Below are 15,332 nucleotides of genomic sequence, written 5' to 3' on the forward strand. Positions count from 1 at the left end.
AAATTATGAGCGTGGCCTTATTTCTATTACAGCATATTGGAAGACTATCATTCATATTCCATTCACCCAGCTCAATGTAACATCATAGGTTTAGGCTACTACATGATACTAGAATTGTCCCTATACCCAGCATGAAGTTGCTGCAAACTAGCATATGAATTAAAGTTTCCAACATACGCTAGGTGCTCAGGTCGAGAGAAATTTCAGGAGTCAAGGTGACAGACATTGACACATTCAATACCACCTTGCACACTCTTGCCTGGATCTAGCTGATCTAGGGTGTAATCATTTATCCAACGAGAGATTCTACTGGACAAATATAGGTATGTTTATCCCCATTTAGATCCGTTTGCTTCCGTTTAAGAAATGTTTTTCAACAGAGTCGGCGGATTGAATATACCCCTGATCACACGCAAACACAGCTCACTTTCATAGCAGCCACATGCAGTGCATACAGCATGATCCCTTTGATCAATGGATAATTTATTCTCGCACCTACATGCTCTCCTCCTCTCACCTTTTCTCTTTGTTTGTGGACATCAGTGCATCAGCTGTCTGTGACCAGTCGAAAAAACCTTTCCAAGTTAAACTTTCATATCATAACCGCTACAAACAGCCTACATCATTGTCACCATATCATAACATCATAGTCAACATTGCTACTATAACTAACGCCTTAGAAAACCTGCTACAATCATGCAGTACAGTGTACAGTCAGCAAGGAATTTAGCAGTTACACCGGCGAGCCCCTGTGGCAATAAATTAATAAAACCAAAAGCTTACCTTGACTTGGAAGAGTTCCAGTGTTGGATAGCCATAGCCAGCTAGCTAACATAGTATCCCTCTTTGTTTGAGCTGAGTGTTTGATTAGGCTTAACTAGCTAACGGTAGCTGCATTCAATAGCTAAGTAAGTGAAAGTGAAAGTCAACTATACACCATATTTTATGCACTGCACTGCAAGCTGTAGCTTATGCTTTCAGTACTAGATTCATTCTCTGATCCTTTGATTGGGTGAACAACGTGTCAGTTCATGCTGCAAGAGCTCTGATAGATTGGAGGATGTCCTCCGGAAGCTGTCATAATTACTGTGTAAGTCTATGAAAGGGGGTGAGAACCACCAGCCTCCTAGGTTTTGTATTGAAGTGAATGTACCCAGATGAGGATGGAAACTAACTGTTCTCCGGCTACACTACGGTGCTACCCTACAGAGTGCTGTTGATGCTACTATAGACCTTCATTGCAAAACAGTGTGTTTTAATAATTTTTTTTGTGGCATGTGAATATGTTTAATATAGTTTTATCTAAAAGGGGTAACTTATTTACATTTTTCTGAATTTCATTCTTCCTCCCCTGAGGAGCCTCCACTGTACTCTGATACGTTACCTCTCTCTGTTTCCGGAGTTAGAATGTACAATATAACAATGCAATAATATAAACACATATCAAATCAGCAGAACTATTTCATTACCTGTGCTTTTTTTTATCAGTATTTAGATTACTAATTAGACAACTAAAGGAGACCATCGTGTTAACCACTGTTTAACCACACCGGCAGATGGGTTTTCAAGATCAACACAGGTACCTTTCAAAGTATCCCATAAACCCTCTCACCAGCTTGCTGCTTCCTCCCCTAGAGAATAAATTGTCATTCAACTCATGTGAAGACAGCGAAAAGAGAGAGAAAAACAGACAAACAGAGGAGGACGACAGGGGTCAAGCAAGATGTCCATTTAATTAACCTATTAGAGTGACACACTGCCCTGGCAATTTAATTTTGTGTGTGTGTGTGTGTGTGTGTGTGTGTGTGTGTGTGTGTGTGTGTGTGTGTGTGTGTGTGTGTGTGTGTGTGTGTGTGTGTGTGTGTGTGTGTGTGTGTGTGTGTGTGTGTGTGTGACAGGTTGTCAGAAGACTAAAAGCTTTTGAGAGAGACATTGGCTGCCTCCGCATGCTTATTAGGGTTTATCCATCTACTGAGATAGAGAGACAGCTACAGCCTGGTGGAGAGAGGGGGGAGAGACAGACATGGAGAGGGAGAGGGACAAAGAGAGAGACATTCTCTCACATACACACACACACACATACACACATACAGTACATGTAAAGAGAGGGGGTTGCACAGTAGGAAAGTGAGCTGAAAGACTATAATTAATTCTACTTTTGTTTTACATTTTATATTGTAATATTCTTGTCATGTAGCAGACATTTTTGTCCAGAGTGACTTACAGTTATTGTATTCATCTTAAATGAACTAGGTAGGACAACCATCTTATCACAGTCATAGTAAGTAAAACGTTCTTCAAATAAAGCAGCTATCAGTAAAATCATTGCTAGTAAGAAAAGACAAGTGCAAGGGTTAGACTCAGGGGGACCCAAGCGGCTGAGGGGGTTTCGGTTGGGTAGTTAGCTAAGGCGCTTCCTACATTTTAGCTAGTTCACATGAGCTTGGTAAACAATGTCAATGTGTTTTTAGAGCAAGCCAGACAGTTTTAGCACCTCTTACTCAATTGTGTAGTTGTGAAAGCCAATTAGGGGGTAAGGCCCTTAATTGAGCCAGTCTCATGGTCTTTCACATTTTGCAGGTATCAACTAAATCCTCAGAATATTACAGTGACTCGTCAAAGGGCTCATCAAATATAACATGAACACTTGTTAAAATGGCATAACATCTCTTACTGATTGATGCTGACAATGAAACTCTTATTCCAAGGTCTCTCCCACTCTGTTGAGAAATCTAATGCAATAGTAACTTGAACCTATTTCAGATGGCTTGGCTTTTGTTGTTCTTGGTCCTTTGTCTTGTTTCACAACCACCCTGATGGGTTTCGAGTGCCATGCAGGCAGTGTAAGCATTTCCAGTCTATAAGGTGTTGTGATAATTACCCCCAAAAGTTGCCAGTAATTGGTCTCTTTTGCTTGGCAGTCCGACTACTTTCAATTGCTGATTGTTTGTCTCGGGTGCCATTATTTCTCAATCTGAGCAACAGCACATGTTGTGAGGGTTCACTCATGTCAGACCACAATCCCATGCAGACAGGCCCCAATGCAATTGACCATTACTTAAAAACAATAGAAATCCAAGTACAGTCGTATCTCCTAAATTGACACATTTTCCTCATGCAGACCATAATGTTTATTATATATTTGTATTATGATTATGATTATTATTATAGCCTGCCTACAGTGCCCTTTCATGTGGAAAATGAATACAGTATAGATATAACTCCCCTCACTCTGGTATTCCTAAAATGTGAAACCATAAAGCAAGGCAAAATCATTTTGTTGTTGGTTTTATGCCTTTAAAAATCAGCCTTTTCCCTAAATGCAGTCTAGTTGGAGTGGAAATATCTCCTTCCCCCAAGCTGATCTGGGCAGTCAGTGTATACTAGCTCAAGCCAACAGATGTCAGAAAGTAGAACACAGCTGAACTCTCCTGTTGCTTTCTGGTGATTTATGCGTCTTGGGCTGGGACCTGGGCCTTGTGTGGATTATAAAACCCTCTCTTAGAGATGGGCAGAGGACCAGGGGGGAAGGCTTTTCTCCGAAAATGGGACTGAGCTTTTAAAATATACCTCTGGTGAGTAGCCATCTTAGGCTATTAATCTTCCTCCGTGTACATACATAAACATTGTGCTAGGGTATGCAATTTTGAGCATGTACTGCTCAACACTGTTCACAGTTCATTTTCAATGTATTGTGGGATGCTTTAGCCCCCATCCCAGAATGAAAGTTGTCTACTTTTTAGATAGTCCTGAAAACAGTGCCAATAAATTATACATCTGGAAATGTGACTATGTTAACACTTCTGAAATATGCACCTTTATCCAAACATAAATAGAACAAAATTATGTAATGTTTTCATAAATGTGTTTCTCTGCTATCACACAAACAAATCAAGGTTGCCGTGCCACTGTAGGCCTATCTATACTGAAAAAATATATAAATGCAACATGTAAAGTGTTGGTCCCATGTTTCATGAGCTTAAATAAAAAGTCCCAGAAATGTTCCATACACTCAAAAAGCTTATTTTTTCAAAATGTTGTGCACACATTTGTTTACTTCCCTGTTAATGAGCATTTCTCCTTAGCAAAAATAGTTAATCCAACTGACAGGTGTAGTATATCAAGAAGCTGATTAAACAGCATGATCTTTACACAGGTGCACCTTGTGCTGGGGACAATGAAAAGCCCCTTTAAACTGCAGTTCTGTCACACAACACAATGCCACAGATGTCTCGAGTATTTATGTATGTAATAAAGCCCTTTTGTGGGGAGAATGGCTGGGCCTGGCTCCCAAGTGGGTGGGCCTATGCCCTCCAAGGCCCTCCCATGGCTGCACCCCTACCCAGTCATGTGAAATCCATAGATTAGGGCCTAATTAATGTATTTCAATTGAATGATTTCCCCTATATTTCAGGGGATTCTGTGGAAAAACTTGGCATCGGGAACAGCTTTTGGAAGAGTTGATTATGCCACTTGCATTTTAATGAAAACATATTATATCCATTTGAGACATCTGAAAATCGATGCCACCATGATAAACATACACTCATCGCCCTCTAGTTTGATTCGTGGAAATTGTCACCGAAAAGTATTTGGCCAATGGTCGATTAGCACGCTGAATGCTCGTGGACAGAGATGTGGCCAGCAATTGGTGTGCCGACGTCACAAACATCAGCCCGTTTAACGGGTTGAGGCTCACTTGCGACTCAATCTGTGTTACCACCAGCAACAGAGGTGGTGGTGTTGGGGAACGACAAATTGTTATTACTTTTTTTTTCTCCCCCCTGCAGTGGCTGTCAGAACTGTATCGCCGGCTGTCACGGAGAACAAAGAAAATGACACCCTCTTATGGTTTGGGCACATAGGCGCCGTCTCTCCCTTGTCTTCATGTGCAGCAAAACTAACAGATAATTCCAACTAGCTAGGTGACATGGTATCCATGTATCAAATGAATCCGTAGCATTCCAGGTGCTTGAGAAGCCTTGGCTTTAGTTCTGAGAGAATACACCGTTTTTATTCTCCTTGCAGCTCCGTTGCGCATCAGAAAGCGCATATCAGAAGAGCATCGCAAGAGTACGGCAACATTTTGTGGACTGCCTGCGAACTCCCGCTTGATAGGACTTAAAAGCTGTGGTGTATGAGTTTAATTTCGTTTATCTTGTTTGGAATATTTTTAAAAAACAATGTTGCGCGCCACAGCAAACACGCTGGTGCTTGGGTTGTTTTTTTGGGGATTCTTGCACAGTTTGGAAGTAATCGTTCCAGCCAGAGCTATCGACGGTAAGCAGCACTGATTTGCAAATATCACCATAACTAATTGTCTTTTACGCGCCTGTCCTTACTGCCTTTTCTTGAACCACTTTCAGAAAAGACCGTTTGAGTCACTTAGGCAGACATTATTATTATTGCAAATAGCCGAATGTTTGCCCGGTGCATTGCTACATGGAATGCACATTTGCGCTCAAGTGGTTAGGCTGTGGCAATTTAGTTTTCAATCAACAGACACGCTGTGGAGGTGTGAGGTGAGCAGCAAGGAAAGTCACTTATTTGTGTAGCCTACCAGCCATTGGAATGAACATCTGTTATCAATTGCCACAACTCCGTTGAATAATCGAGTTATTTTGTTGCGAATGTTACATTCTGTGATATTCCTCACAGAAAACGATGCAATACATTGCCACATTTGCATTCATGTAGCTTGGTCTTTGGTTACAGACAAAATGTAATCAGTCATTAAGTAGCCGTTAATTTTGCCATACGACATGAAGGTGAGGGTTGAGGCTACTATGTTGCAACTGCTTACTGGCGTCCACTTTCAACTCCTTATCAATATCAAATTAGTACTGCATTGATTGTCGTTAAATAGGCTACATCTCATGAAATACCTGTAGCCTACCAGTTTTCTTTACTCAATTTCATGTAGCCTGTATTGTGTAATTCTTTAAACTGCAAGGCCTGCTTATTTCATGAGTCTGCTCAGTAGTTTATTTTCACCAGAAACACCAACGCAGCCGCTTTCCTAAAGAAAGCGTACAGGCTTAAAGCCTCTGTATTCCAAGCCACAACTCCTCATCCGGTCTCTCTTCATTCAATGCAACATGCTGATGAGGGTGATAAGCATGAGGCCTTCTGGAAGGCTAACCAACTTTAAAACAATATACACTGCTAAAAAAAATAAAGGGAACACTAAAATAACACATCCTAGATCTGAATGAATGAAATAATCTTAAATACTTTTTTCTTTACATAGTTGAATGTGCTGACAACAAAATCACACAAAACTAATCAATGGAAATCCAATTTATCAACCCATGGAGGTCTGGATTTGGAGTCACACTCAAAATTAAAGTGGAAAACCACACTACAGGCTGATCCAACTTTGATGTAATGTCCTTAAAACAAGTCAAAATGAGGCTCAGTAGTGTGTGTGGCCTCCACGTGCCTGTATGACCTCCCTACAACGCCTGGGCATGCTCCTGATGAGGTGGCAGATGGTCTCCTGAGGGATGTCCTCCCAGACCTGGACTAAAGCATCTGCCAACTCCTGGACAGTCTGTGGTGCAATGTGGCGTTGGTGGATGGAGCGAGACATGATGTCCCAGATGTGCTCAATTGGATTCAGGTCTTGCAGGAACTGCTGACACACTCCAGCCACATGAGGTCTAGCATTGTCTTGCATTAGGAGGAACCCAGGGCCAACCGCACCAGCATATGGTCTCACAAAGGGTCTGAGGATCTCATCTCGGTACCTAATGGCAGTCAGGCTACCTCTGGCGAGCACATGGAGGGCTGTGCGGCCCCCCAAAGAAATGCCACCCCACACCATGACTGACCCACTGCCAAACCGGTCATGCTGGAGGATGTTGCAGGCAGCAGAACGTTCTCCACGGTGTCTCCAGACTGTCACGTCTGTCACATGTGCTCAGTGTGAACCTGCTTTCATCTGTGAAGAGCACAGGGCGCCAGTGGCGAATTTGCCAATCTTGGTGTTCTCTGGCAAATGCCAAACGTCCTGCACGGTGTTGGGCTGTAAGCACAACCCCCACCTGTGGACGTCGGGCCCTCATACCACCCTCATGGAGTCTGTTTCTGACCGTTTGAGCAGACACATGCACATTTGTGGCCTGCTGGAGGTCATTTTGCAGGGCTCTGGCAGTGCTCCTCCTGCTCCTCCTTGTACAAAGGCGGAGGTAGCGGTCCTGCTGCTGGGTTGTTGCCCTCCTACGGCCTCCTCCACATCTCCTGATGTACTGGCCTGTCTCCTGGTAGCGCCTCCATGCTCTGGACACTACGCTGACAGACACAGCAAACCTTCTTGCCACAGCTCGCATTGATGTGCCATCCTAGATGAGCTGCACTACCTGAGCCACTTGTGTGGGTTGTAGACTCCGTCTCATGCTACCACTAGAGTGAAAGCACCGCCAGCATTCAAAAGTGACCAAAACATCAGCCAGGAAGCATAGGAACTGAGAAGTGGTCTGTGGTCACCACCTGCAGAACCAGTCCTTTATTGGGGGTGTCTTGCTAATTGCCTATAATTTCCACCTGTTGTCTATTCCATTAGCACAACAGCATGTGAAATGTATTGTCAATCAGTGTTGCTTCCTAAGTGGACAGTTTGATTTCACAGAAGTGTGATTGACTTGGAGTTACATTGTGTTGTTTAAGTGTTCCCTTTATTTTTTGAGCAGTGTATAAGCTGAAGGAGTTTGCAATTGCCCGAAGTCGGGATGGCTCCAGTGTTGCACAGGCCTTCTGTGCTGCCCATAACTTTGTTTTATACATTAAAGCGTCTCCCAACCTTGAATTGGACACCCCAAATTACTAGCGTACACTTCCGTGGCCCTAAATCTGGAACTTCTGGAAACAATTACCCGTGCACGCCTCCGTGTGTTTGGTAATACAGGAAAGGGCGTGTTCAACGAGGTGTCAGACTTTAAGAATGATTCTTGAGTTAGCCAGTTGCACTTTTTGTCCCAGCACTGCTAAACATAAGTTATTTTTGTTCAGGGTAATGCATTGTTGGTACCCTAGAATGTTCTGTATGCCCTAAAAGCTCCCCTTCATAATTTAGGTACTCATTATCTATTCTAAAGAACTGCTAATCACAGATGTTGGGTTTGTCTGGAAAACATTTAGGAATTATCATCTGGGACTCATAATTGCAATCTAAGTAATTTAGTTGGTGATGGATTATAAATTGACAATACTGGGGATATAGGTCTACATGCCTCTTCAAATCATGCATTTCTCTTCATGAAGACTACCGTCCCACCCACGGTTCACACTATTCAACAGCCAGTGAAAAAATCAGAGCGCCAAATTCAAAACAACAAAATGTCATAATTCAATGTTCTCAAACATACGACTATTTTACACCATTTTCAAGGTACATTTCTCCTTAATGTAACCACATTGTCCGATTTCAAAAGGCTTTACGGCGAAAGCATAAAGTTATATGTTAGGACAGGTACAACACAAGAAAAACCACACAGCCATTTTCCAAGCAGGAGAGGGGTCACAAATACCAGAAATTCAGCTAAAATTAAGCTCTAACCTTTGACGATCTTCATCAGATGACACTCCTAGGACTCAATGTTAGACAATACATGTATGTTTTGTTCGATAAAGTTCATATTTATATCCAAAAACAGCATTTTACATTGGCGCGTGATGTTCAGAAAATATTTTGCCTCCAATACAATTTACAAAAATACTCATCATAAACGTTGATAAAATATTAAACTGTTATTCAAAGAATTATAGATTACCATCTCCTTTATGCAACCGCTGTGACAGATTTTTTTAAAACTTAATGGGGAATGCACACTTTGCAATCTGAGTACGGCGCTCCGAAACATACACCAGGCAATACAGATATCCGCCATTTTGGAGTCATCTAAAATCATAAATAGCATTATAAATATTCACTTACCTTTGATCTTCATCAGAAGGCACTTCCAGGGATCCCAGGTCCACAATAAATGTTGTTTTGTTAGATAAAGTCCATAATTTATGTCCAAATACCTCCTTGTTGTTTGCGCGTTCAGTAAGCTACTCCAAATGTAGGAAGCACGCTGAAAATTTCACGACAAAGTTAAAAAAAAGTTATATTTACATTCGTTGAAACATGTCAAACGTTGTATAGCATCAATCTTTAGGACCTTTTTAACATAACTTCAATAATATTCCAACCGGACGATTCCAATGTCTTGAAAAACGTTTTGGAACACAGCTACCTCATCACGTGAGCGCACGCCACAAAATCCATGTCCTTTTCTGAGTCACCAACTTCCTGGCCTTCTTGTTTGCTCTCTGTTCACGGCAAAAGCCTGAAACAAGGTTCTAAAGACTGTTGACATCTAGTGGAAGCCTTAGGAAGTGCAAAATGAACCCTAAGTCACTGTGTGTTAGATAGTCTTTTCAAGTTATTGCCTACAAGCACCAGATTTCCCACTTCCTGGTTGGATTTTTCTCAGGTTTTTGCCTGCCATATGAGTTCTGTTATACTCAGACATCATTCAAACAGTTTTAGAAACTTGAGTGTTTACTAATAATATGCATATTCTAGTTCCTGGGCCCGAGTAGTAGGCCGTTTAATTTGGGTACGTTTTTCATCCGGCCGTGAAAATACTGCCCCCTTCCCAAGAGAGGTTAAGAAAATGGACACTCAATTGAAGCCCCAATTTGGGGCATTTCTTCACTGCAGAGGTGTTAAATTGACATCACAAGCTTGTTGACATCCCCAGAGCCAAAAGGGGTTTGAAGGGGAAGAGAGACCATATGAAACAGAGGGCCCTTCCCCCTCACCCCACCCAACCCCGACTCTCTAAGGAACATCTGGATAGAGAAAGGTCATTCATCTGGGAAGTATGTGGAGTGGTGGGGATGGGATGTGTGGGGTGAGCGGGATGGTTACCCCTCACTCACTCCAGATGGAATTCTCAGTTGTTCTTGGTGCTGACAGTCAAGATGAGGAAGGAGGAATTATTTGCATAGACGGATGAGAGGAACCATGAACGTGGAAAATGGGTGAAAGTCTTAAAACTTAACATTGACTGTACTGGCTAAAGGAGAGTTCCGCTTTCTCCCATTCTTGCCTCAACTCTCTTTCTCCACTCCCTAGTCCTGCCTCTCTGCTCCAATACCATGCTCTTGTCCAAGTTGACTCAATGCACTCAACCCTCAGTTAACATGGTGCTGCCTGGCTATTTACCTAAGTCAGCCAAGTTAGGCACACTAGCTCAGGACTTGCATGCCACCGCCACCCGCCTAGGTGGACTGGAATAGGGTCTGGGATGTGGGCCTGGGATGTGGGACATATTCACTTTATTGAATAAAATTTCATACACGTGGCACCACTTACAAGGGATGGGTGACATCGCCCCATAATGGAAATAACTATCAGGATTACGGTATAAAGCATATGAGCACTCCTATTACACTGAACAAAAATAAACGCAACATGCAACAATTTTACTGAGTTAGAGTTCATATGGGAAAAAAAGAAAAATAATTAATGTGGATTTCACATCACTGGGAATACAGATGAGCATATGTTGGCCATAGATACCATTAAAAAAAGGTGGGTGTGGATCAGAACCAGTCAGTATCTGGTGTGACCATTTGTCTCATGCAGCGTGACACATCTCCTTCACATAAAGTTGATCAGGCTGTTGATTGTGGCCTGTGGAATGTTGTCCCACTCTTCAATAGCTGTGCAAAGTTGCTGGATATTGGCAGGAACTGGAACACGCTGTCGTAAACGTCGATCCCAAACTTGCTCAATGGGTGACATGTCTGAGTATGAAGGCCATGAAAAAAAACTGGGACATTTTCAGCTTCCAGGAATTGTGTACAGATCCTTGCGACATTGGACCGTGCATTATCATGCTGAAACATGAGGTGATGGCGGCGGATGAAGTGCACGACATTGCGTCTCAGGATCTCGTCACGGTATGGCAGATCAAAATCAAATGTTATTAGTCACATGCGCCGAATACAACAGGTGTCGACCTTAAAGTGAAATGCTTACTTACGAGCCCCTAACCAACAATGCAGTTTTAAAAAATACGGATAAGAATAAGAAATAAAAGTAACAAGTAATTAAAGAGCAGCAGTAAAATAACAATAGCGAGACTATATACAGGGGGGTACCGGTACAGAGTCAGTGTGTGGGGGCACCGGTTAGTTGAGGTATTATGCACATGTAGGTAGGGTTATTCAAGTGACTATGCATAGATGATAACAACAGAGAGTAGCAATGTGATGTACTGGGCCATTCACACTACCCTCTGTATTGTCTTGCGGACGGAGGCTGAGCAGTTCCCATACCAGGCAGTGAAGTGACCAGTCAGGATGCTCTCGATGGTGCAGCTGTAGAACCTTTTGAGGACCCACGGCAAATCTTTTCAGTCTCCTGAGGGGGAATAGGTTTTTGCCGTGCCCTCTTCACAACTGTCATGGTGTGCTTGGACCATGTTAGTTTGTTGGTGATGTGGACACTAAGGAACTTGAAGCTCTCAACCTGCTCCACTGCAGCCCCGTCGATGAGAATGGGGGCATGCTCTGTCCTACTTTTCCTGTAGTCCACAATCATCTCCTTTATCTTGATCACATTGAGGGAGAGGTTGCTGTCATGGCACCACATGGCCAGGTCTCTGACCACCTCCCTATAGGCTGTCACGTCGTTGTCGGTGATCAGGCCTACCACTGTTGTGTCATCGGCAAACTTAATGAAGGTTTTGGAGTCGTGCCTGGCCGTGCAGTCATGAGTAAACAAGGAGTACAAGAGGGGACTGAGCACGCACCGCTGAGGGTCCCCTGTGTTGAGGATCAGTGTGGAGGATGTTGTTACCTACCCTTACCACCTGGGGGCGGCCCGTCAGGAAGTCCAGGATCCAGTTGGAGAGGGATGTGTTTAGTCCCGGGGTCCTTAGCTTATTGATGAGGTCTGTGGGCACTATGGTGTTGAACTCTGAGCTGTAGTCAATGAATAGCATTCTCACATAGGTGTTCCTTTTGCCCAGGTGAGAAAGGGCAGTGTGGAGTGCAATAGAGATTGCATCATCTGTGAATCTGTTGGGGGGTATGCAAATTGAAGTGGGTCTGGGGTTTTTGGGATAATGGTGTTTATGTGAGCTATGACCAGCCTTTCAAAGCATTTCATGGCTACAGGCTTGAGTGCTACGGGTCGGTAGTCATTTAGGCAGGTTACCTTAGTGTTCTTGTGCACAGGCACTATGGCGGTCTGCTTAAAACATGTTGGTATTACAGACTCGGGCAGAGAGAGGTTGAAAATGTCAGTGAAGACACTTGCTAGTTGGTCAGCGCATGCTCACATTACACGTCCTGGTAATCCGCCTGACCCTGCGGCCTTGTGAATGTTGACCTGTTTAAAGGTCTTACTCACATCGACTGTGGAGAGCGTGATCACACAGTCGTCCAGAACAGCTGATGCTCTCATGCATGTTTCAATGTTATTTGCCTCGAAGAGAGCATGAAGTAGTTTGGCTCGTCTGGTAGGCTTGTGCCACTGTGCAACTCTCGGCTGTGCTTCCCTTTGTAGTCTGTAATGGTTTGCAAGCCCTGCCACATCCGACGAGAGTGAGAGCCGGTGTAGTACAATTCGATCTTAGTCCTGTATTGATGCTTTGCCTGTTTGATGGTTCGTTGGAGGGCGTAGCGAGATTTCTTATAAGCTTCCAGGTTAGAGTCCCGCTCTTTGAAAGCCGCAGCTCTAGCCTTTAGCTCAGGGCCGATGTTGCCTGTAATCCATGGCTTCTGGTTGGGGTATGTACGTATGGTCACTGTGGGGACGACATCACCAATGCACTTATTGATGAAGCCAATGACTGTGATGTACTCCTCAATGCCATCGGAGGAATCCCGGAACATATTCCAGTCTGCTGTAGGTTAGCATCTGCTTCATCTGACTACTTTTTTTATTGATCTAGTCACTGGGGCTTCCTGCTTTAATTTTTGCTTGTAAGCAGGAATCAGGAGGATAGAATTATGGTCAGATTTGCCAAATTGAGGGTGAGGGAGAGCTTTGTACGCATCTGTGTGTGGAGTAAATGTGGTCCACAGTTTTTATTCGGTCTATGTATTTGCCATTGCTAAAGCAACTTGAATTGTCATAATGGTCAAAATTTTTTTTTTTTATAGCTACATTTTTTTTTCCCTTTGGTCAAGCCACAACTGGGCTAAATAAAACTTTTTGACTTACACTTAGGTTGGAGTAATTAACTTGTTTTTCAACCACCACACATTTCTTGTTAACAAACTATAGATTTGGAAAGTCGGTTAGGACATCTACTTTGTGCATGACACAATTTTTCCAACAATTGTTTCGACAGATTATTTCATTTATAATTCACTGTATCACAATTCCAGTGGGTCAGAAGTTGACTATGCCTTTAAACAGCTTGGGAAATTGGCTTTAGAAGCTTCTGATAGGCAAATTGACATCATTTGAGTCACTTGGAGGTGTACCTGTGGATGTGTTTCAAGGCATACCTTCAAACCCAGTGCCTCTTTGCTTGACGACATGAGAAAATCAAAATAAATCAGCCAAGACCTCAGAAAAATCTTTTTGACTTCCACAAGTCTGGTTCATCGTTGGGAGCATTTTCCAAACCCCTGAACGTATCACGTTCATCTGTACAAACAATAGTACACAAGTATAAACGCCATGGGACCACACAGCCCTCATACCGTTCAGGAAGGAGACGCGTTCTGTCTCCTAGAGATGAACGTACTTTGGTGCAAAAAGTGCAAACCAATCCCAGAACAACAGCAAAGGACCTTGTGAAGATGCTGGAGGAAACGGGTACAAAAGTATCTATATCCACAGTAAAACGAGTCCTATATCGACATAACCTGAAAGACCGCTCAGCAAAGCCAGACTACGGTTTACAACTGCACATGAGGACAAAGATTGTACTTCTTGGAGAAATGTCCTCTGGTCTGATGAAACAAAAATTGAACTATTTGGCCATAATGGCCATCGTTATGTTTGGAGGAAAAAGGGGGAGGCTTGCAAGCCAAAGAACACTATCCCAACCGTGAAGCACAGGGGTGGCAGCATCATGTTGGGCGGGTGCTTAGATGCAGGAGGGACTGGTGCACTTCCCAAAATAGATGGCATCATGAGGAAGGGAAATTTATATAGATATATTGAAGCAACATCTCAAGATGTCAGTCAGAACGTTAAAGCTTGGTCGCAAATGGGTCTTCCAAATGGACAATGACCCCAAGCATACTACCAAAGTTGTGGCAAAATGGCTTAAGGACAACAGTCAAGGTATTGGAGTGGCCATCACAAAGTCCTGACCTCAATCCTCTAGAAAATGTGTGGGCAGAACTGAAAAAGTGTGTGCACGCAAGGAGGCCTACAAACCTGACTCAGTTACACCAGCTCTGTCAGGAGGAATTGGCCGAAATTCACCCCACTTATTGTGGGAAGCTTGTGGAAGGCAACCCAAAATGTTTGACCCAAGTTAAACAATTTTAAAGGCAATGCTACCAAATACTAATTGAGTGTATGGAAACTTCTGACCCACTGGGAATGTGATGAAAGAAATAAAAGCTGAAATAAATAATTCTTTCTACTATTATTCTGACATTTCACATTCTTAAAATAAAGTGGTGATCCTAACTGACCTAAGACAGGGCATTTTTACTAGGATTAAATGTCAGGAATTGTGAAAACTGAGTTTAAATGTATTTGGCTAAGGTGTATGTAAACGTCCGACTTCAACTGTGTGTGATAGATTTATCTATTTTTTATATTCCCAGCAGGCTTTAGGGGATGATTTTGACCATATGCTTAATTAGGGGTGTTTCTTAATGCAAATAGCCACGGTCTTGTATGACCACTGAGGCTGGAAACCATTGATAAATACCAATTGTTATCTCCTACTGGTGTGCATATGATGCTAGCCGAAAACGTTTGATTTATCAAACAATCCCATGTGTATGTACTAGAGGTCGACCGATTATGATTTTTCAACGCCGATACCGATTATTGGAGGACCAAAAAATACTGATTAATCAGCCGTTTTTTTAAATATATTTTTTTGTATGTAAAAAAATATATTTAATTTAACAATTTTTATTTATTTATAATATAATTTGTAATTAATTTTTGTATTAATTTATTTGTAATAATGACAATTACAACTACTGAATGAACACTTATTTTAACTTAATATAATACATCAATAAAATCAATTTAGCCTCAAATAAATAATGAAACATGTTCATTTTGTTTTAAATAATGCAAAAACAATGTGTTGGAGAAGAAAGTAAAAGTGCGTAAGAAAGTAAAT

The 15,332-nt window shown here is 42.4% G+C and overlaps 1 protein-coding gene across 1 annotated transcript in view; it reads left to right on the forward strand.

Moving 5' to 3' along the window:
* The first annotated feature begins 4,717 nt into the window (after positions 1-4,717).
* LOC115149800 (low-density lipoprotein receptor-related protein 1) overlaps positions 4,718-15,332 on the forward strand; it is a 170,711-nt gene continuing 160,096 nt past the window's right edge. Inside the window, exon 1 of the mRNA XM_029692627.1 lies at positions 4,718-5,280. Coding sequence (XP_029548487.1) covers positions 5,184-5,280 — 97 coding nt within the window. The 5' untranslated portion in view covers positions 4,718-5,183. The remainder of the gene's footprint in view (positions 5,281-15,332) is intronic.

Source organism: Salmo trutta, chromosome 16, assembly GCF_901001165.1.
Source record: "Salmo trutta chromosome 16, fSalTru1.1, whole genome shotgun sequence".
In the NCBI taxonomy this organism is placed as follows: domain Eukaryota; kingdom Metazoa; phylum Chordata; class Actinopteri; order Salmoniformes; family Salmonidae; genus Salmo; species Salmo trutta.